Source organism: Sciurus carolinensis, chromosome 17, assembly GCF_902686445.1.
Source record: "Sciurus carolinensis chromosome 17, mSciCar1.2, whole genome shotgun sequence".
In the NCBI taxonomy this organism is placed as follows: Eukaryota; Metazoa; Chordata; class Mammalia; order Rodentia; family Sciuridae; genus Sciurus; species Sciurus carolinensis.
The window spans coordinates 25718027-25740305 of record NC_062229.1 but is presented as its reverse complement, the minus strand read 5'-3'; the positions used below and the strand labels follow the sequence as shown (position 1 = coordinate 25740305).

Below are 22279 nucleotides of genomic sequence, written 5' to 3'. Positions count from 1 at the left end.
ACCCTCCCTGCTTTGCTAAGGGAATCACATAGCTCGAGTTATCAGGAACTTTCTCTTGAGGAAGAGAGCGGGAACGAAGACTTCAGTTTGAGTACATTGGTCAGTGGCTGGTTTTGGTTTCACTGTGAATTCATTTTATTTTTTTTTTGAGACAAGTTCTCACTTATGTTGCCCAGTCTGGGCCCAAGTGATCCTCTCGCCTCTGCCTTCCGAGTGCTGGGGCTATAGATGTGCATCACAGTGACTGGCTCACTGTAAATTCTCTATCTTCTATGAGGTGACTCTCAGGTTGGGTATGTCTTTAAAGATACAAGAAAACATTCATGTGGGTGTGGAGGCCCACAGATGGGAACCAAGGCCAGGACATGTGCCTGTGGCTGGGCTGGGCAAACGCCCCTGGCTGTCGAGTACTCACCAGCTGGCACTCCCATCTGGGGGTCCCTGGTTCCACTCTTTCCTTGCTCCATTCTGGGCTGGTTCTTCAGCAAAGGTGCCCTTGGCCAAGGCAGTTCAACTGAGGAGATGCTTAGGAGGAGCAGCGGGTGCAGCTTCAGACTGTCCTTGCTTTCCCGGCATTCATTTGGTGGAGGTGCCGCACGAGGGCGGGCAGAAGCAGGGCTCTTGGATGCTTTGCAGGGGGAGCACCTGTGGCCTCAGAGTTGCCATACTGCACTACACTGAGCCTGGCCGCACACTGCAGGCATCAGGGGTGACGCTGAGTGCCACACCCCAGCCCCTAGTAATATCACCTGCTTGAGGCCCTGGGTTCCACCCCTGGCACTGCCCTCCCCCCAAAATAAAAGAAATAGAAAAAGCCCAGTGGTATCACTTGGAGGCTATTAGAATACAGTCTACCAGGTCCCCCTTTTAGAATTCTGGCTCATTAGGTAGGTCTTGGGAAGGGCAGCTCCAAGAGGTGCCCAGGCGACACTGATGCTGCTGGGCCAGGGACTACCACAGATCCTTCAGGGGTTCTGGCAAAATCTTTCTTCCTTCATGTTCCTTCGTGTTTGATATTTAAGAGGCTCTGTAGCTCAGTGGTAAAGCACTTGTCTAGCACGTGTGAGGCTCTGGTTCCATCCCCAGCTGTAAATGTAAAAAGAGCAAGGGCAGGGTTCCTTCTAGGCTGGAACCCCGCACCTCTCTTAGCTGCGGTACTGCACTGCCAGTTTTAAAAGGAGAGAAGCTTCAAACCCAGTGGCTTGGTAGGAGAGCCCAGCCTCCCAGAGAGGAGCTTGTGTGTGCTACCAGTCTTGCATGGGGGTGTGATAATATTAGTTAGTTCACCTCAGCTGGAAGATTTCTGATCAGGGTGGTAGATACTAACTATAAACAGCTTGACCAGAATGAGCAAAAGCTGGTAGTTCTTTTGCTCTTTCATGGAGTTATTACAAAGACAAAATGGCATCACTAACAGGAGATGTGACACATGCAGACACCACCAAGTCCATGCAAATATGCATAAATTCATTTGGACCTAAACCTTTTGCGTGCTCAGTCTGGCTGACACTGACAGATGAAAGGAACCACTTCCCAGAGCCCATGTTCCAAAAGCCTGGCTATACTGGTTCATTTTCCCATGGAGTTGGGGAGGGAGATATCCTCTTTCAGATGTTCCATCTGAAAATATTAGGAGAGCTCAGGGGTGGCCCTTCTCCCTATGTGGATCCCAGACTGGGAACCACTCCCTATACTGCAAGTGACGGCCACATTCCTTGCACTCTCAGCAAAATGTTATCAGTCTAGAGGAAAATGAAATAGGAAAAATACAGGCCACCTAGGGGTATGCCAAGTGCAGCATTTCACTCTGACGTGAGTGCTAGGGACCTTCACTCCAGCCTAAGGGCTCGTACAAACCCAGAGGTACGATCAGTTGGGATATCTGAAAGAACCTTTCTCTCGGGGAGAGAAACTCAGTCTGCTCAGGTTTAAATGATGAGCTTCTATTTTTAGAAAAAAAAAAAAATCCAATGCAGCACTATCTATTGCACTCCTCTGAAATTCCATGGGGAAAGCAGCACCATGCGTCACTTTAAAATTGTCCTTGAAGATGGAGAATTCTGAGGGCATCCAAATACGTAAAAGCTATTTCCTGAGTACTAGTCTCTGTCCCCTAGGGGGAGGACCAGAGCTGCAGCACTGTCTCCCAAGGGACCTATTCCTTCTAAACTGCTAAAAGTCATTTAACAGTCATTCTTCTTTCATGTACCTAAATGAAATGTTAAAAAAAAAAAAAAAAGTATATGGAGAACAAATGCTATGAACTCGATCTAAAAACAGGCTTTCTAAAAACAAACACTTAAGAGCTGAGCCTTGACTCTATGGCACCAATAGCATAGCAGAGGCACGTCCAAGTTAACCACCTTAGGGAAGGTCACAGAGTTGCTCGACTAAACACCTCAAGGGTGTTTTCTCTCAGTGGGCACCATGCCACACCAGAGGCCAAAGCTCCTCAAAGAACTACATCAGAATAGCATGCACCAGAGATCTGCAATGTTTTCCTCCGGTTGGACTTGGCCTTTGGCTGGGTGGCTCTGCTCACAAACTCCAGAGAGACTTCAGGACTTGCTAAAGTCCCTGAGAGTCCATCAACACCAAGAAGGCAATTCAGACTGCAGAGAGCCATGGGAGAGGCCTGGTGGGGTAGCTTGTTTGAGAGGGACCATAAATGTCCTTTATACAAGAAACCTTTAAATAAAAAACCTTCATTCATGAGGGGGCACAATGAAACAAACACTCAAGCAGAGAAGACCCCAGGAGCTATGGACGATCTGCCCTCCTCTGTGGGTAACATGGGAGAGAGGACAGCTAAATCAGAGCAGGTTTTGGAAAAGTTTTATTGCATTGTTTCCATGTGGAAGCACTGACAGAATCGAAAAGAGGCAGCAAGTTCCACTTATTTTTCTGAAAAATCACATGGCTAGATTAACTTTCTCCCTACCCAGGACTAGACTGAATAAAACTTATCCCCCGCCCCCACCCCAAGCGAAAGCTAAAAAGGGAAATTTGTGACAATCGCTTAAAAACAAATCAGTGTAGGAAATTCACAGATGGTCAGGATTCAGACTGGTTATTTTTGTGTCTGAGGGCACTCTCTACCTCCTCACCTCTCCCCACCATCCTTGGTCCTTCCTCTAGCTTGTCACCACCTCTTTCAAATGAGACCCAATGCAGGAAGTGCCTCCCATGGGAAGGCTGGCCAGTCTCAATGCAGCAGGGCTGGGTTCCCCTGCTCAGTCCAGTGAGCAGACGGCCTTCTGTCAACTTTAAAAATGCCGTCCCGGATCAAGGCTAGCTCCATGCCAGGACAACAGTCTCCTAGGTTAAAGTAAGACATGGGTATATGCACATTTCATGGCTCTTAAATGTCAGAAGGTGGACCCAGGTTAGAGATTTACAAAATGAGAAGGGCTTGATGGTGGGGCACGTGTGTTCCACCCAGAATCAACACTGCTTCATTGACATCTTGCCAGGGAAGGGAGGGAGGTGGGGTGGTCAGAGAGGAAGTAGTTGTAACAAAGAAAAATGTAGCTTGCTTGAAACTGCATACCCCCCCCCCCAAATCCTTTGATTGTACAGGGCATTTTTAAATGGAAAAACTTATTTCCTTCATATTCTTCCAAATCATCAGAGGGACAAATCTGCTGATTTAGAATACAAATAAGACCCCTTCAACTCTCTCCCTTCCCCACCAGAATAATTCTACACAACCCAGGCCCATAAAGTACAAGGCAGAACAAATGATTTTGTGAATAAGGAGGCAAACCGTGTCCACTTTGGGGGATGAGGCCGCTGCACCACGGGCCCTTCTGAAGGCTCCAGCCCTGATCCTGCCCTTCTCAGGCCTCAAGGGGCAAATAGCCATCTTCCGTGAGATTTCAGTCCCATGGGGCTCCTGCCACTGCCTCCTGGGCAGTGGGAGGTCAGGGCCCTCCTGGCTTTCCTACTGGGCCAGTCCATCCATGCACAGCATCAGGTCTCACTCAATTAGTAGAAGTGGACATGGCCTGGAGACAGCACCCTCCACGTTAGTCATGCCAGACAGATAGCAGAGAGGAAACCAGAGGCCAGAGAAGTGATTTTAAAAAAGGAAAAAGAAGAGCAGCTTCGGTCATCAAAAAATCAAAAAGGATGATTTTTAAAAAATAAAACATGGGGACTTTTTTTTTTCTCTGCAATGTTCAGCCATTTTACTTGAGACATAAAAAAAGTTTTAAGAGTAGTTGATTTGCTTTTCTGTCTAAACATTCATGAGAACAGATCGGACGATAGTGCTGTGATGTGGTTTGTGTCTGAGTGGCAATGCTGGTCAGGGGTCCTTCAGACCACATACTGATATGGGTCTGCCTTCCCTTGATCTGGCGTGGCAAAGGGGCTGGCCCAGCCTAGAGAGAAGGGGTGGCCAAAAACTGCTTTCATGTTCATCCATTTTGTTTTTTTAGCCCATCTTCTCTCTTCCTTTTTCAATTGTTCTATTCCCTGAAAACAAGAACAATCATACTTTCAGTCAAGCGCTTTATTGCTGTAGTTTTGGGGAGGGACATCCATTAGCTCGAGGTGACTGGAGTAAAGGCTTCCTTTTTAAAGCAATAAAGCTATCTACATATTACACTTTTCTTCTGTGTCCCTCATAAGAAGTGTCACACACAAAAAAAACCATGCTTTTTTTGGTGGGCACATATTTACAAGTCCCGCAGAGAAGGAAGGGAACATGAGCACAGCAGGAGACACCTAAGCTGCTGTTCCTAACTGTGCTGATCCAGTGTGTTGTAGGTTGGGAACGTCCACCAGACCTGGTCCTTCCTGGGCTCTAGAGAGGTGCTTGTGGCCTGTGCTGGGTGCATATGGGAGTGTAGTGCAGGCTTTCATGGGGGAACCCTCAGAACTGGCTGGGAGTCTGCAATCATGAGAACTAGCAGTGGCTGCTAATTTGGGATAGTTTCATGGGAAGTTTGAAGCTACTATGACCACTTTGCAGACAAAAAAAAGAAAAAAAAAAAAGAAAGAAAAAGAAAAAGAAAAAGTAAAAGGCAACAAATCAAATAACTGCTCTGGTGCTGAGTCTCACCAGCCATGGGGATTAAGAAGCAGCTGGCTCAGTGGGGCTGGTGAGACACAAACCAAGAAGATGGGGCAGAAGTGAGAGGCTGTGGGTGAGGGAAGAAGTCACCAGAGGAGGAAGGAAAGGGATTAGTACGGGTCAGCCTCAGTCATGTCCAAGGTCTTCCAAGTGCTCCTTTGGGGAGAAGCGTGGAGGAGGCCAATGTGGCAATGTCACAGAGCCTGTGCCACTTCCCTTGCTGTATTTCACTGGAAAAAATGGGGGCTAGGAGGAACTTCCCCTTTTCCCTTGTTCAGATGGAGCTGGTCAGCTGCCAGAGGAGCTGGCCAAAGGGCAGGGCTTGAGAAGGGCCCCTGCACAGACAGGAGAGAAGCTGCCTGGCAGGAGCCCAGCCAGAGCTCTGTCTGCTGTGGTCTCTGGTGAGATGGGGGTTGGGACAGTTCATTCTGAGTCTTCACAGCCCAGGGACCTGGAAGAACATTGGTCAAGGGGAAGATACCCTTTCTCATGAGGTGCAGGCCCTTTGTTCCTTTCTCTTTAGCTTTCCAACACATCCCTTTAGGAATAGCCTTGATGGGGAAGAACAACTAGCACCAGGCCATGACAGTTTTTCTTCTGGCCCTCCAACAGCATCCTGAAAGTGGGCAGAGCCTGGCAGTCACCTTTGGCTTCCCCATAGCTCCTATGCAGAGAAGCTGGACATCGTACCATTTGGCTACATAGCTGGATCTATACCGTTGGCTACTATTTTACAGAAACTCTTGTGCAATGACATTTTATTTTTATTTTGTCCTGGGGATTGAACTGGGGCACTTTACCACTGAGCCACATCCCCAGCCCTTTTCATTTTTTATTTTAAGACAGGGTCTTGTGAAGTTCCTTAGGGCCTTGCTAAATTGTCAAGATTGGCCTTGAACTTGCAATCCTACCTCAGCCTCCCGAGTCACTGGGATTACAGGTGTGTACCACTGCACCCGGCAATGACATTATTTCTTATAAATGAAAAACAGTTGCTGAAAGTCCCATGACCCTTCTAAAACATTGGGAACCCCCCAGCAATGGTGCTTAGGCAGTGGATAGTACTGACCCTTCTCTGCTGACTGCTTTTTTATGCCTATAAGGCACAGAAGCCCACAGCAATGGGAAAGCCTCTGTCTTCTTGTAAGCCCCACTTCACATGCTGGTTACCCAACAGTTCAGTCGCCAGACCACTGTTGAAAATGTCCACCTGGGGGAGCTTCGGGAAGCCAGGAGTGATACCAGGACAAACTTGAGACCTCCTGATTGCTCCTCATGCTCAGAGCAAAGTGCTGCCCTCTTTTCCTGGAGTCCTTTATCTGGACCCCCAAACCAGAAAAGAAATGCTGCCTCAAGGATTCTGGACACCTTAAGGAATGTGGTGGCTGCAGGGCACCAGGGGAGCAGGCTCCAGTCTGGCCCAGACAGCAACTTTGAAGGGACCAAAAAAGGAGTAGTAGGTAGGATGGCAAGGAGTAGGGGGATGGGAGGCTGTGGCTGAGCACCAGGGCTGGGCCAAGCACAGATGACTCAGATGCCAGCAGGAGCTGTTGCCCCAGGAGACTCAAGGCAGGTGTCTTCCAACTGTGCTCAGGACCTGGTCATGACATCTCCCCTGGAAAGCTGACCTTGCCTGTCCCAGCTGTGTTAGGGCATAATTTGTGGATCACCCTATCTCTAAACCTCTGGCCCCCAGATGGGAAATGTGTTCTCAGCGCCTAGCAGAGTGCCTAACACAGCAGTGTGTAACAAGAACCCTGATGTAAGTCATGAAAGGGACTGTGGTAAAGGCAACCTTCTGGCCCAGGCTGCTGAGTCCCTTTCCTGGTGTGTACATAAAGATGATCCCTGTCATTGCAAACGAAGGGACTATGCCTTGCACGCAGGGGCCTAGCTACCGGGCTCTCAGGTCTGGCTTCTGAGCAGCTGGGGTCCTTCCCAGCTCCAGATGCAGAGGTGGAGGGCAGGGCTGCCCACTTACCGTCTCATCTGTGCAGATGGAGTGCACCTGGGTTCCAAACATCACTGACGTGAAAATGAGGAAGAGGAGCGCCTCAAAGCACAGCAGGATGAGGAGGATCACCGTGGTGGGTGGTGAGAAGGAGCTGCACTCTGAAAGAGAAGGACATGCAGGTTCAGGGCTGCCACCTGCAGATGCCCAGCTCCCCACACCACCTGGGTTCCTGCTCTGCCTACACCTCAGGACTTGGCTTCTCCTGGGGGCCACAGGTCTCTGGCCTCCAGGCATGGCAGGTACTGTTCTATCCTACACCTGGCTACCCCTCACCTGCTTAGGGAAGCCCTCCTCAAGAGGCCCTAGCTGGGGCTTCCCTTTCCTTAACAAGAATCAGCCCCTGCTCACAGTCCTTGAGTCCAAGGCATGGTGCCTGGCACATGGAAGGCCCAGGAAGGATTATGAACTGCAGTCTGACCACCTCATTACATCACGGAGGCCTCTCCTCTCCTCAGCACAACACAAGGGCTCAGGTGCAGAGGGTCCTCCAGTCCTGATTTGGCCAGGGGATTCCTGGGTATTCCTGTACAAGGTGCTGCCTGTTTCTGCACCTCCAACAGACCAGAGAGAGAAAAGGGCAGGTCTGGAGGACCTGGAACTTGAAGCTTGGCAGAGCGCAGGCTAAATGCAGGGCTCAGCCCTGACCACAGTGTGGGGCGATGCCCCTTCTTCCCAGGACATCTGTCTCTCTGAGACTATCAGTCCCAAAGGCTGGGGAGTTAACTGAAGAGCTAACAGCCCAAGGTCAGCACTTTCATTGTACTGCCCACCCTGACCTGGATGAGACCTGGGGTGAGTCCCTGTCCTATTCAGGCATCCACTCTATCTTTTTTTTTTTTTTTTTTTTCCTGGTGCTGGGGATCGAACCCAGGGCCTTGTGCTTGCAAGGTGAGCACTCTACCAACTGAGCTATCTCCCCAGCCCCAGGCATCCACTCTAAAGCAGTAATATTTGACTAGAGGCACGGTTTACTCCTGAGTAGCAGAATCTTTTGTCTGAACATAGTCTAAATAAGAAAACCAATGTTCTGAAGAGAACAGCAGAGGTGCTGTTGGAGATGGTGGAGGTGAGCAGGGAAGTGAGCCATCGAGGCAGCCTCCCAGGAAATTCCTGGGACAGGTGGACCACACCTGGGACATGCCTGGCTCAGCAACAGCACTGACAGCATAGTCTAGGCTCGCTTCCCTGGCTGGAGAGGTTGAAAGACAGTCTGGCTTTGAGGATTCAAGGAGGAAGTGATTCTCTGAATTGCCCTGCTGGTGGCCTCACAGGAACATCAGGAGGAGTAAAGGAGGTTAAAGGGGTTTAGAAATATACCAAGCTCTGAGGGAGGCAGGTAAACATCTCATCTAAACACCTTCCTTTCCTCAGGTTTCCCTGGGAATTTAACACCTCAAGATGATTTTTCTTCTTGGTTCCTTGCTAGGCAGGGCTTGGTCAGGGTAGCCCACCAGTTTGATGGGCTGCCTCTGGGTGGTCACAAGTATGCCTGCCTGGCTGTGTGCTGGGCAGGATATTGGGAAGAAAGTAACGTAACTCTCTGGAGTTGGGCGGACACACTGGGGGACGAACCCCCGGCCATGAGTTCTCACTGTGACGCCCTCCAAACATTCTGCTGCAGCCAATCTTGCATTGTGGGATTGCCTATTTCTTTTGGTACTTGCTTGGTATCTGCCTTTCCCACTATACCTCAAGCTCCAGAAAGCTGGGAACTTTGCTCACTGCTACATAACCAGCTGGGAACAGTGTCTGACAACAAAAGAATATGGGCAAGAGGCCTGGGCTCTTTCCTTCCATACAGGGATATGATTAAGAATTCTTGAGAGGACGTGTGCAGAGCTCTGCCTCATCCTGGCACAAAGTCACAGGGTGCTCACTGAATGGAGGTGCCTTGCCTTTGCCTCACCTACCTCAGCTCCCCTGGAGCTGTAGGCAGAGCCCACGGTAGGGCCTAATCTCCCTCCCTGCAAAGCAGCAAGCATCCTTCCCTTACTGAGCTGGGCTCTGGGGATTACAAATGGAGTCTGCACAGGATCCAGATTCAGGGGATGTAAAACTATTTCCCTATTCTTCTTTAAACATTAACTCAAAGCACCTCAGTCTAGGGGACAGTCCCCACACCCTCTTAATGCAAGCTCCAATGGCCCCACTTGGCTCAACCAGGGCCAAGCAGTGAAGGCATTAACTGTCACACACAGGCACCTTCAGGTCTCCACTCTGGGGGTTGTCCCATGCCTTCCTAGCCTTGCTGGTTTAGGAACTGGTGCCCAAGTCCACTCCACCAGGAATCTTGACCAAAGACAACTGGTGCCAGACCTGGGACACCCAGATAGGGCTGGAAATCCTTGCTCCAGACCTAGCCTTGAATAGCAGATCCCCTTCTTGGCTGAGTGATCTTAGAACTTGTTCAACCTCTGTGAGTCCCAGTTTTTGTCATCTGCAAAGTGGGGAGCACTCTCCAACCTTGCATGCTTGTTGTAAGGCTGAAATGAGGTACTACTCAAAAAGCCCTTTGTGCCATGCCTGACTCCTTGTAGGCATTACTAAAACCATTTCAAAACGTTCTGCCTCACTGACAGTTTGTGTTACTGCCCACTGTTACCCTGATGATAGGTGGGAGGTGTTTGTGATGGTAAAATGTGGAGCTGACTTGCATCCCCAGGGCGTGGCAGAATGTGTACACTTGAGGATGCTCACCGAGTGATCAGGAACTTGCTGAAGACTCACTCTCTGCTAGGATCTGCAGATGCCCACTCGCCCCCAACCTTCCCTGTGCCTCCTGTTCATTAGCTTGGTCATCTCCTCTCCCTGGGCTTATGCCAGAAGTGTGGCAAGTCAGACCATGCAGGAAAAGCAATCCCTCTGAAGATGATAAAGTGAAAAAGGGCACCCCCTCAGGGAAGAACAGTAGAAACATGATGTTCCCTGCTCACGACTCTGCCTCAGATTCTTAGTGTGAAAGCTTTAGCCCAGCAGGTGGTCTCTCTCTCTCTCTTTTTTCCCCTCTAGCAACCATTTTTCTTTTCCTTCAGAATTTGTGCACTCTTCTGGTTGGACTTCATTCCATCTGCTCATTTAAATGGAATACTTCAACAGCAGGGAGAATTTGTGTATGTTTAATGTGAATTGGTGATAATTAATATAAACAGTTTGAAAACAACCACCACATAAAAGCCAAGCAAATCAATTAAAAAAACTCTATGTCCTAGGCAGAAAGTTAAAAATAGGAATCTTCGTAAGACTGGAATAAAACAACCTTTGATTAATGTGTCTCATTTAGGGCTGGGAGTATGGCCCAGTGGTGGAGCACTTGCATAGATGCTCCAGGTCCTGGGTTCCATTCCCAGTATTGGGAAGAAGGAAAAGAAAAAAAAGCCTCATTTAGAGAAAGAAACAAAAGTTGTCCCCCAACACGGTTCCCCCTGGATGGAAATGGGTGCTCTGCTTGCCGGGGTCAGGGGCTGCATCTCCCTGTGCCTACACAGTGCAATGGGCCTGTTCTACTCATTACTTTACCTGTCAAACTGACTTTTTGGGGCTGCTTTCTTTCATGAAGAGAGACTTGGACCTCTGCTGTTCCTTCACTGTTCACGCCATAGTCTTGCAGTAGATTTAACAAAATGAGGTAGACAGCTGGCACCATGAAGGAAACAGAGCCTCCATGAAGGAAACAGAGCTGGGGTTCACAAAAGTGGTCTGTGACCACCCCACTTAGGTTACCTACCCACCCTGGAAGAGGGAGGGAAGCCCTGGCACATACTCACTTGTCCAATCTTCTTCAAAGCAATGCAGGAAGTGGAATCCCACCATGATGAGGGCGTGCAAGGATATGAGAGCTATGTACATCTGAAACAGGAAAGCAGTGCAGATGCCATTGTTGTGAGAACCTTCTGACCGTGCAGACTCTGGAGCAGAGCACTCAGAACCCGCTCCTCGGAACACTTAGCTAGGCTGAGGCCTGACCAGGAGGGGGGCCAGAGAGGCATCTGGTGATTCCCTCACAGGGCCTCCGACCTCCCGCCCTGGGTCTGAGGGGAGCAGCCATTCTCTGAGTCTGTGGAACCAGAACAGAAACAAAGCCAGGGCACCAGGCATGACCTGGGCTGCCTGGGGGCATGCAAGGCGTACTACTTCTCTTCGCTTGAAGTTAGGGTGCTGACTGCTCACAGCCCTTCCAGTCCTCACTCTGAGTATTCTTCACCTACCTGCACCTCAGGATGTGAGGACATTGCCAAGACAGCTTGCTAGCTACTTAGGCCTGACACCTGGGGTGGGAGCTAATCAACCTGTCTGCATGCACAAGTGAAGGGCACTTGTCAAGTCAGAGAGATCTTTGGCAGGAAGGTGGAGAGCTACACGGGCAGGCAGCATTCTCAATGGCAAACAAGACCGCTGTGAATGCTGAGAATTTGCAAAGGAATACAGGGCTCTGCTGCTTCGTGGAAGGCAGGGCAGACATCAGAAGCTGACTTACTGTAAACAGGACGAAGTACTTCTGGTTGTTCTCGCCGACACAATTATTGACCCAGGGGCAGTGGTGGTCCATCTTGCGAATGCACCGCTTACAAACACTGAAACAGCCCACAGGTCAGACCTTTAGGGGTATCCTAATAGTCTGGGGGCTCCAAGGGTAAGGTAGGACCCTCTGCTCCAGTTTCACTCCTCAGAATTGGCTTCCTCTGGCATGGCTAGAGGTTTTTCTGGGTGTGTTACAAGGGCCTTGGAAGGTAGGGTCAGTATGCCCAGGGTCAGTCATTCCCAACAGGGGGAGAGAGTCATGGCCTTTTATCCTGTTTAACGTATAAACAGGACAGACCTGTCATGGCTGAGGAAGAGGCTGCTCTCCTAAGGTAACAAAGCTGAGAACTGGATTTACAAAGATGGACTGGAGTAGTAGTTTTAAAAACCTGACAGAGTAGGATGAGATACAGAGAAGAGTTGCTCCTTACCACCCCCCAAACAAACAAACAAAACCCCAAACCAAGGGCCACAAAGAAGTTCCAAAAACACTGTCATGTGCTCCCAGGGATGAGGGTTTGCTTTGCCAAGCCTGGCCTGATGTCTGGTGGCACAGTGGACCTGGATCTGCTGAGCTGCCTGGGCAAACAGCTGAACTCTGAGCCTCGGGTCTCCTACCAGCATGAAAGAAAAAGCATATATGAGAACACACCCTGGGCCTCGCTCAGACAAGTGGTGGATTCATACTGGTCTCCATTCTTGCTTTTTTCCACCACTCTAAAGGGCCTGGCCAACACAAGCATGCTGGCCTGACTCCATAATCTCCCTGATGCCAGGCAGGCAGAGTAAGAAACAGGGGCCTAAGAGGGAGGCAGAGGAAAACAAACAGAACATTGGGTACCAGCAACTCCAATGCCCCGTCTGTTTCTTTGTCTCTCTGTTAACAATTTAAAAACATACATTTAAAAAAAAAAAAAAAAAATATATATATATATATATATATTTATATATGTATGTATATGAAATAGACATCTGAGTTGGTAAAACTATTCCCAGCAAATAATTTTAAAAGCACAGACAGCAAGGAGTGATTCGTTCCTTGTTCTAGGCCTCGGTATCAAGCTCCTGCTCTTCCGAGCCACCCACTGTAGCTCATTTCTTGTTCTTCTGGATACAATCAAGTCTGGGGTTCCTTATGTCCCGCCTCATCTGAAGAACGGACTCCTGAAGGTATACATACTTCCTGCTCCAGGCCCCTGAGTAAGTTCCTCTTCTATCTTTACTTATTTCTAGAAGGACTTTTAAGCGCGTGCTCTTGAGGCATGGCAGGCTCAGTGGCAGAGAGGCATCAAGTGGCCTTCCATCTGCTGAAAGCTGTACAAGAGTTTAAACGAGCTGTTGCAGCAAAGCTGTCGTCTGCTCTCCTCCCAGCTTCCCTGCAGAGATGAGGTGTGGGCCCAGGAAGCCGGCGTCACTGGGCAGCCAACTAAGACAAATACTCGTGCTTAAGGGAGCAGGGAAAGTGAGCACGGCCACTGAGGCCTGCAAAGACTGGTCCAAAATGCTGGTCTCTGAGTTTCCTGTTCTCAAAGATAGGACCCATCAAGATGGCACCTCTGCTAAGCCTGGGTCAGGTAGAGCAGGGTGGGTGGGGTGAGGCACTGCTCAGAGGCTGACTTGCTCACAAAAAGCTTACCCAACTAGGCTGGACAGGGAGTATGCTAGGGGCAAGGCCTGGAACAGCGGAGGGCACCTGCCCTCTATCCTGTGGTCTCACCTAAGGCACCACCCCACAGGAGGCGGAAAGACCAGGAACTTCATTTACAAGGCCTGACGACCAATAGCAAATCAGCACCTTGGAGCCAGCCCCCACTGCACATGGAGTGGGCTCAGCAGTGTCCCCTGACCAGACGTAGCAGGGCAGCCAAAGCACAGGGTCAGAGGAAGCCTCACAGTCCGCATAGAGGAGCCGCCACCCTTCTCCCAACATGCCGCAGACACCTACTGCCATGCTGCGGGTGGGCCAACGCCAGAGGACCCTGTCTCCATTCTTCTCACTTGGCAAAACCAAGTCCTCTGAGGTACCTTCCTAACTTGCTCTTTCCTTAACATGCCTGACAGCCCTCTCCTTGTACTCTTTCCTAGCACTAATGCCAGTATCTTGTGGACAAGACACTGTGGGCTGGTAAGTTCCTGGGACACGAGGACCACATGTCATTAAAAAGACCAAATGCCTTATGAGGAAGTATTTTTGTGTGTCCTTGCCATTCATATTTCCCAGGCCCCTTTTATGTATCAAGTTATTATTTTAGAAGAAGGCAGATGCTTCTCCTCCCCACTTCCTCCAGGCTCCCTGCCATTTCTCAGGACTCGAAGCTTGGGAGAACCCAACAAGCTCTTTGGCTCATGTGCATCCATGTCCTCCCTCTGGTTTACATGTTCCCTCTCCAGGTAGGTGTACAGGTCTTCCCTGGGTATGTGGCTCCAAACGAGCTGGCTGAGGCTCTGGTGCCCATGCTGGGTAATGGCCCTGCACACAACAGCCATGTCTTACGTGTCTCTCCTCACAGCAGCACTTATGGAACTAAGCCACAATGGACGAGTGTCTGTCCTGCCTGGGTGGGAGGCCCCTAGGGTCAGGGCCATTTTGAATCCACTGATGTAAGTCCAGAGCCAAGCCTGGGGCCTTCCTTAGCAGTCTGCTGAATGAAGGCTTTGATGCTACAGACTGGTCATGAGCAAGCCAGGGAAATAAGCTGCCTCACACCTGCTGAGGATGCTCCAGTGGGGAAAATGAAAAGAAAACAGCGAGAAGTACTGAAGGGGCCGTGGCAACACGCAAGGGTTTCAACGCGCCACATCTCACTGGCTATGACGGAAGTATAAGCACAAAGATCCACAGCGTAGTCCAGTGCAGCTCCGAGTCGAGTTTGTGAAAGACAGAGCAGTGCCAGGGAAGAACAGGGTGTAGGAGGGCACAGCCTCACCTCGGGTCCAGGCAAAGAAATACAGGCGCTCCAATCAGCCTCAGCAGGATTACCCTGATCTCTAATGTGCGCTAACTGCTTTAAAAGCAATACCAGTGCTACGTACATTTTATCAGTAATCTTAACAACGAGAAAGACAAAACAATAAGAAACTAGTAGGTGCAAAAAGCAGCCCACCACTGTCTAGCCTCACTGTGTAGATGTGGATGTGGGGAGGCTGACCTGCCAAGGAGGGGTCTCCACCTCTTCCAAGAAGAGCTCAGAGCATAAGCCTAATGCCTTGACCATCCACATCAGCACAGACGGCTCCTTTCACAGGATTTCCACACGCTTCCATGGCCCTCATGAACGGGAGACTCCATACCAGGATGAAAGCAGCTTGGGGTTCTAAGTGCTTCCAGAGGGAGACACCTACCCACATATTACAGGGCTAGAAGGCAGCACACCCTTCAGGTTCAAGGTCTGGGTATATCTGTGGTACCCCCAGAGCACAGGGAGACAGCCTCAAATTCAACTGGCTCTGTTGGGAACACAGAAAAAAAGAGCTGGGGACAAACAAATGTACACGCTGAGCAGGCAAGCCCAGCATCGACCTTCTCTAACCACAGCAGACTGGGCTCAGCCAACCATAAATGAGGCCAGGCTGTCCCACGTGCTGGGGATTCTGCTTCTCCAAACTGTGGGTCCCCAGATGGCCAGGGCCACATGTGCCATCACAAAGGAGCAGCTGTCAGCACACACTTCCTGAAGCAGGAATAGGCGACACACAGGCAGCCTCACTTGTTCATCTGAGTCAGCAGCTCCTGCTGCTCAAGCTGATGTGTTTACTAGCATTAAGAACACCTCCCTGGTCACCCTGGGGAGGGAGGCAAGGAGGCGGCAGGAAAATGCCAGGCAGTGGAGGCAGCCTAGTGTGGAGAAAGAAGAGAAGAACCACTGTGGTTACCCCAAAGTTCTTTTCTGTAATGTTAACAACTCTGTTTCTGGTCCTGCCTTTATAAACCCAGCTCACCTCCAACTTCCTACTCATTCTTCTTTCAATGAGTAGCTGCAGCTTGCTGAGCTGGGCAACTTGTTTTTTATATTTAATCCTTATAATAAGTTAGGGAGGAACAACCCTTACTTAGGAGAGAAAGCTGAGGTCTAAGAGTCACAGTTCAATGGAGACAGTGTCAGATTTCAACACTGACCTCTCCAACATCAAGGCCACAGCCTGGTCTGACCCTCGGGGCTACTCTGAGGAACCACACAAGCAAGGTGGGTGATCTTTAGACAGCAGCTAGCTCCAAAGCCCTGGGGGGTAGGAAAAGGCTAGACTGATGCTTCCATCTCAGACACAAGGAGCAAGCCTGAAGTGGGCCTCAGAAGCAAGTGGATCCTGAGAAAGAAACCCCGCAGGGGACGGCAATTGCCACAGGACTCTGCTGAGCTCCTCCTTCACCCTCGAGCAGGTGACAACTAGTTGGGCAGGCTTGCAGAGCTCTCTTTCTCAGAGACAGAGAAACAAACATACAAGTACATACAGTTACATGAGTCATTCCCAAACTGGACTTCTAGTGGAAAGAACCCTGCCGGGACCTGGAGCCAGAACCAGCAGGACCTAATCCTGTCTTTAGCACTCACTGGTTGCAAGACCTTAGAGCAGTCACTTAACCACCATGAGCTTCAGTTTCCTTTTCTAGGAAGAGTAACCCCTACAGGAATACCTAGCTGTCAGGGTGGATGTGAAGAAACAAATCAGATGAGCGATAATGGGACGAGAAGGGCTACGGTGCCTGTGACACAGCAAGAACCAAGGAGCTGACTGGAATTTGAACCCTAGAGACTGGCTAGCCTCCTCTGAGAGGTGGGCGGTGAGGACTGCAGGGAAAGGCCACCTTCCATTCACTCAGATCTCTCACATGACCCAAGTGTCTCCATGGCCTCAGGCTGACAAGGATGACCTCTTGCCTCTCATCTCCCCACCCCACATGCACTGGTCTGAAAAGGGGACTCAGTGACATTTCTCCCTCTGTATTTTGGCATGTAAAGTTCCCTTGTAATGAGAGAGTACAATTTTTATCTAAATATCTTCTCATCAAGAAGACTCAAAACAACAAAGAAATCTGAAAACAAAAAGGAAAAACTCACTAGATAAGATGGGAAAACATTTTTGGGGGTTGAATTCTACAATAGCCATAACTTCCAGAAGTTTCGTTTTAAAGGAAAGTCTTTATTCCGGAGCAACCGTTTGTTTCAAGTACAAGATGTTCACAGAATGATTTTCTAAAGCTTTGTCTCATGGTCCCCTTATCATAAAGCTGTGAGGTGGTAGGAAAATCAGGAGTCCCCTCAATTTTACATATATGGAAACAAAGGCCTGCATCAGGTGTGGCAGAGCCAAGTCCTGGGGCAGATGTCCTGAGTCGAAATCACATGCCCTTTCCAACCTAGTGGGCTCACAGGGACCAGGATGGAAATGCACAATGTGCAGAGCAGGGAATGTTCTGAGAACACTTGCTGACTTGACACCTGTGTAGGAAGTGTGCGTTACTCCAGGGTGTGTGCGTGACAGGAGGCAGGGTGGCTGAGAGGAGACAGGGGAGCCCCAGCCCGTGTACCTGCAGTGGTGGGCTCTGTCGGGCTTGATGCTGCAGCATTTGGGACACTTGTATACCACCTGCCCAGGCTTCAACTGTAAACTCTCGATAAATTCTTTAGTGGCATTTCCTTTGGGCACTGCCCCCTGTAAGAAAGAGGAAAATTGTCAGGGTTGTGCTGGCCGTTCTGTCAGTCATAACACTCCAAAGTGGAGACAGTCATTTCAAAGCAGCCACCATACATGTGTAAATTCTATTTTCTGAATTATATCAACAGTGAGGATTACTTAATATTTATTTAGTGGTGCTGGGGATTGAAACCAGGGCCTTGTGCATGCTAGGCAAGCAATCTACCACTGAACTACATTCCCAGCATTTTAAATTTTATTTTGAAACAGGGTTTCACTAAGTATCCAGGCTGGCCTTGAATTTGTGATCCTCCTGCCTTAGCCTCCTAAGGAGCTGGGTTTACGGGTGTGCACCACTGTGCCTGGTAAGGAATATTCACTGACAATGAATTTTTCTGAGGAAATGCCATTAGGCCACATCAATCTCTTGATCAATTTTCTACATAAGAACAGTTCTATTATTCCTGGTTATTTTCTTTCTTTTTTTAAAAATATTTTTTAGTTTTGATGGACGTTTATTTTATTTATTTATATGCAGTACTGAGAATTGAACCCAGTGCCTCATACATGCTGGGCAAGCACTCTACCATTGAGCCACAACCCCAGACCCTGTTCCTGGTTATTTTCTATTTTAATTTTGCTAACATCGTTTTCATTGAATTCAATCTTGCCTACCTACATATTACACTGACAATATGACTCATAATTTTTTTGGTCTGCATTAAATTTCCTGTTAATAGCATCTGCCTTTGTGAATTTTCATTGGTAAGCATCACATCTAACAGTCCGGTTTTCCCAGACCAAAATGTGCAGATCTCCATTTCAATGGGTTATGTTTAAATTGGAATCAAATTTTATTTTATTTTACTTTCAATCAGCACTATTATTATGAAGGATGGTAAGCTGTATTTTTTCCTTAGTAAATTCACAAGCAACAGGGAGCCTTGGCCTCAGGTATCTGACTTGCTATCTGGCTAGGCTACCCTCTGATTTGCTATTCCATCTGGCTAGTATGCTTGAGAACACTTGGTGTTCTTGTTCTAGCTGTCCACATTTGGGCATAACCAACAGCAGAGCCAAAATGCCATCAGAATCTGCTGCTGCTCTGCACCCATCCCAACAGAAGGAAACTGGCAATGCACAGTTGGAGCAGGGTCTGGGAGCCAACCTTCACCAAGTGCCTACTTGGCGCTGAGCCCTGTGTTCCCATGCTCATGGCTATGGACTCGAGAATCCATTTCCAGGAGGCTCATAGTCTTTTGCAAGCTGACAAACAATTCTGATAAAGGGGTTACCTGTTGCAGAAGTTGTTTATGTTGAGAGAACACAGAGGAGGCATAGCCAACTGACTAGGGGAATCAGAAAAGGTTTAAGTTTTAAGAAATTGATGTTTAATGGCTATCCAGAGGAATGCGACAAGGTTTTCCAGTAAGAGCTACGGGAGAAATCAGATTCCAGCAGAGGGGGACAGGCACAAAGGCAGAGGTGCGAGTGGGCCTAGCACACTTGGCAGATGGAGAGAAAACTAGTGACCGGAGCCCAGGTGTGCACTGTTAGCAGGGGGGCTAGCCCATGTGGAGTGCTCAATGCCAGACCTAAGTAAGGGTGGGCTGGGTTGTTTTCCTTTTTCATAGGCAGCCCAGAGCAGTTGGGTGACACCAAAGCTTCAGGAATAGAGCTTGTCTGCCTGTGCTGTGTGGACCACATAAGGGAGAGATTAAAATCCCAGGACCACTCAGGAGGGTACTGCTGACAGTCCAGTAGGGAAGGACTAAAATAAGAGGATGGAAGTGAAATGGAGAGAAAGCTCAGACACATGAACTTACAAAAGGTGTAGTACAGAACCACCTTAATATTGTGGTGATACAGGGGTTGACAGAAAGGGAACACTCATATAAGGTTTGGATTTTTAGCAGATGGTAAACAGAGGCACACTTTAAGCCACCATGAGAGTACTAGAGAAGAAAGTTGTAGGGAAGAGCAGGGGCCTGCTGGGTCTGAAGTGCCCAAGGGACCCCCAGGAAAAGATGTCAGGAAGATGGCTGGGAATATGGGTCTAAGAAGCACAAGAGAAGGACACCTTGTGGCACAGAACGAGGGTGAGGGGTGGGCTTGAAACTCCACTGGTCCCGCTTTAGACTTCAGTTCCACATGTGTTGCCATTGGTGTCCCTGTTGGCAGGTGGGCCTCTCTATGCCTTAGTTTCTAACCAGTGAGTCAGGATTCATCTTACCTAATTTCCAGCATTACCATGAGGGTCCAACCATACAGTTAGTTTATGGAAAGAGCTCAGATGATGCATGTCATACACAGTGCTCGGCATACGGTAGCCTGGATTCTGGATCCAGCACTGGCATCAACACTGTAGCTCAAAAAATATAGACACCTAGACTGCTGCAGCACTACCATGCAGACTACTGGGGCAAGGCCCAGACACCTGCATTTTATAAACCTCCAGCAGGGTCCAGAATGAAAGACAGTGTGGATTATTAGGGTGAGGGTTTCAGATAGAGCTCACTGGTTCCTGCAGAGTGGGGCGGACAAACAGCCACAAGTCAATGAGGTGCTCCAGGGCAGAAGTCACAGAACCTATCCTACAGAAGAATGACTCTGGGAAGGGAACAGCTACAGAAGAAACAAAAATCTTCAATGCTGAAAATGCAAGGAAACTGTGTTTTTTTTTTTTTTTTTTTGATAAGGAAATGACTCACGGGGGTAAAAAGTCCAGCTGAGGCGACTGCAGAGACAAATCAACCAACAACTCTGTTCTGAAAGCCTACACTGTGCCAAGCACTGAGGGAAACACAGAGAAGCAATGGGACCTCAGGGCCTCCAATAGCTGGTGGGTGGACAGGTGGCACAGACAATGAGGCAGGAGGACTGAAGAAAGGGATCCCAGGAAGGCCAGGAGGACAGAACTCCTGGCCTTTCTGTCCCTCATAAGGTTCTTTGCTGGGTCCCCAAGTCCCCCCTGCTGAGTCTCTCCTACTGACTGAGGACCTATTCACTCCTGAGATGTGCAACACTTGGCTGGCTACTGTTTGGAGTAATGTCACTCCCCCATTGGTTTGCTTGAGGATGAGGAACTTCAAAGAAGCAATGAGAAAACACAAAGGGTCACTTGTTCACACACATGCTCATCTCCCTGGTGGGGGCTCAGGACTGTAAGTGGGGTGGAAAAAAGGTCCTTCATGCCCTTTCAACTCCCTTAGGTACTCCATTAAATTTCCTTTTAAAAGTTCAAAAACGGAGGAAAAAATGTGTCCTGCAAAATATGGTCAGATGTCAGAAAAGACTATGACAGAAATTTTGAAAGCAAATACCCAACTTTGGCGGGCAAGGACCATATGGTATGTACAATGTCATTTACAATGTAGTTTTTGAGAGCAAATATATATTTTAATTGATGAGAAACAACAATAAATTATATAGTCATACAAACGTGTGTATACACACACATGAATAGGAACAAAAGAAAAAGACACATGCAAAAGTATTAGTGATTGCCTTGAGTTGTAGGATCACAAGTACTTTTTATTTTCTTGACTATATTTCTTAAATGTTCTATTATGAACATGTGGCTTGTACAATAAGGGAAAAATCCTTGAAAACACAGAATAAATTAATAAACCTGAAGAAGGAACTACCTAAAGTAGAAATATGAATGGTTTTCCATTTGCAACTGAAGTGCTAATAGTGTCTCATTTTGAGCCATCTAAGCAACCCCCAACTCCCAAATCTGGCTAAGGGAGAGGGTCTCACGAATCTCTTTACATTAAAGAGAATTTAAAAACTAACTGCATTTGGGCAACTGTATGACCTGTTTATCCTGAAATCATAAAATGCAGCTGGAAGTCACTAATGTCATGTATACAAAGAAAAAAGTACAGAGACATTATTTTCCCAAGAAGCATCAATGGAACCCAGCTTTCCTTAATGCAGACCCACGTGGACCCCTGCCCCCTGAAGATCCAGTTTTTAAAATATTCCCAGTTACCCTGAGGGACACAAGACAAATCCCTCTGTAAATAGGCATTAGAGGTCTCACTGGCTACTCTCATTATCGCAGGTTATTTCAGACCTCGGTCAAAGCCAATCTTAGCAGGTCAGTCTTCCCGAAAGTTTGCCTCTCTACTGTGATTCCATTTGCATAAAGCTCCCAGAAGGCTCATCCCCATCCAGACAAAGCTCCACCTGCCCAGCCACCTGCCCAGCCACCTGCACCCATCTCTCAGAATCAGAGACCAGCTGGACCAGTCCCTGAGACTGGTCTGTGACAAAAGAACTTTCCAGTCACAGATGAAGTTTTCCTTCCCGTCTCTCACTCAGGAAGATGCTGTTCTGCACACATTTCCACAGATTTTAGAACTGTGGAAACTTATCAGTTCATAGTAAGAAATTTTTCGGAGAGACGGCAGGGAGGCAAGTAGGAAGGCCTGATGAGACTTTTTGCCACTTCTGTCACTGAGATATACCAGCCCTTCCCCCCACACCTTGCAGGGATGTCTTGAAGCTCCCACATTACCTCAGCCTGGTAGATCCAAAGGTACTGATTTTTTTTTTCTCATTTCCAAAGTAATATATACTTGTTCATGATCTTTAAAAAGGAAATACAGATGAGAAAGTGAAAAAGAAAAATCCACTCTTAAATCATTCACCCAAGGTATGTACTACTGTTTTGAAGCATATTCTTCTAATCTTTTTTCTTGGTACCTAGTAACCTAAAAACACTTTCAAAATCTATAGATCTATAAAAATGTAAATATGTTTCCAAAATACACAAAATACACATCAGTTCAAATGTGGTTAATTTAGTTCACAGAATCGTGAGAAGTCGTCAGAGCTTATCTGCATTTTGTACCTCTGCACAGAGGAAAGGAATGTAGTGTATTCATGTGTGGCAGGAGGTATGATATGTCTCCATCAGCCATTTCCCTTAGTATCTAGTCCAAACTTTCAGTATGTGCCTTGACCTTGACCTTGACCCATCTCCCTCCCACTTCCCTCCTCCCTTCTTGAGACGAGGTTTCCCT

At 48.3% G+C, this 22279-nt stretch overlaps 1 protein-coding gene across 5 annotated transcripts in view; it reads right to left on the bottom strand.

Annotated features, from left to right (window-relative positions):
- Zdhhc3 (zinc finger DHHC-type palmitoyltransferase 3) overlaps nucleotides 1-22279 on the bottom strand; it is a 51412-nt gene that overhangs the window by 6442 nt on the left and 22691 nt on the right. Inside the window, exons 3-8 of one of the 5 annotated variants that reach the window (XM_047530224.1) lie at nucleotides 17140-17264; nucleotides 11569-11665; nucleotides 10859-10940; nucleotides 10611-10751; nucleotides 7062-7192; nucleotides 2819-4479 (exon numbers count right to left, since the gene is read on the bottom strand). In XM_047530224.1, the coding sequence (XP_047386180.1) occupies nucleotides 4321-4479; nucleotides 7062-7192; nucleotides 10611-10751; nucleotides 10859-10940; nucleotides 11569-11665; nucleotides 17140-17264 (735 nt within the window). In that variant the 3' untranslated portion in view covers nucleotides 2819-4320. Of the gene's footprint in view, nucleotides 1-2818; nucleotides 4480-7061; nucleotides 7193-10610; nucleotides 10752-10858; nucleotides 10941-11568; nucleotides 11666-17139; nucleotides 17265-22279 lie in introns of those variants that run through there. The other 4 variants (XM_047530222.1, XM_047530223.1, XM_047530226.1 and 1 more) reach the window with 4 other exon arrangements.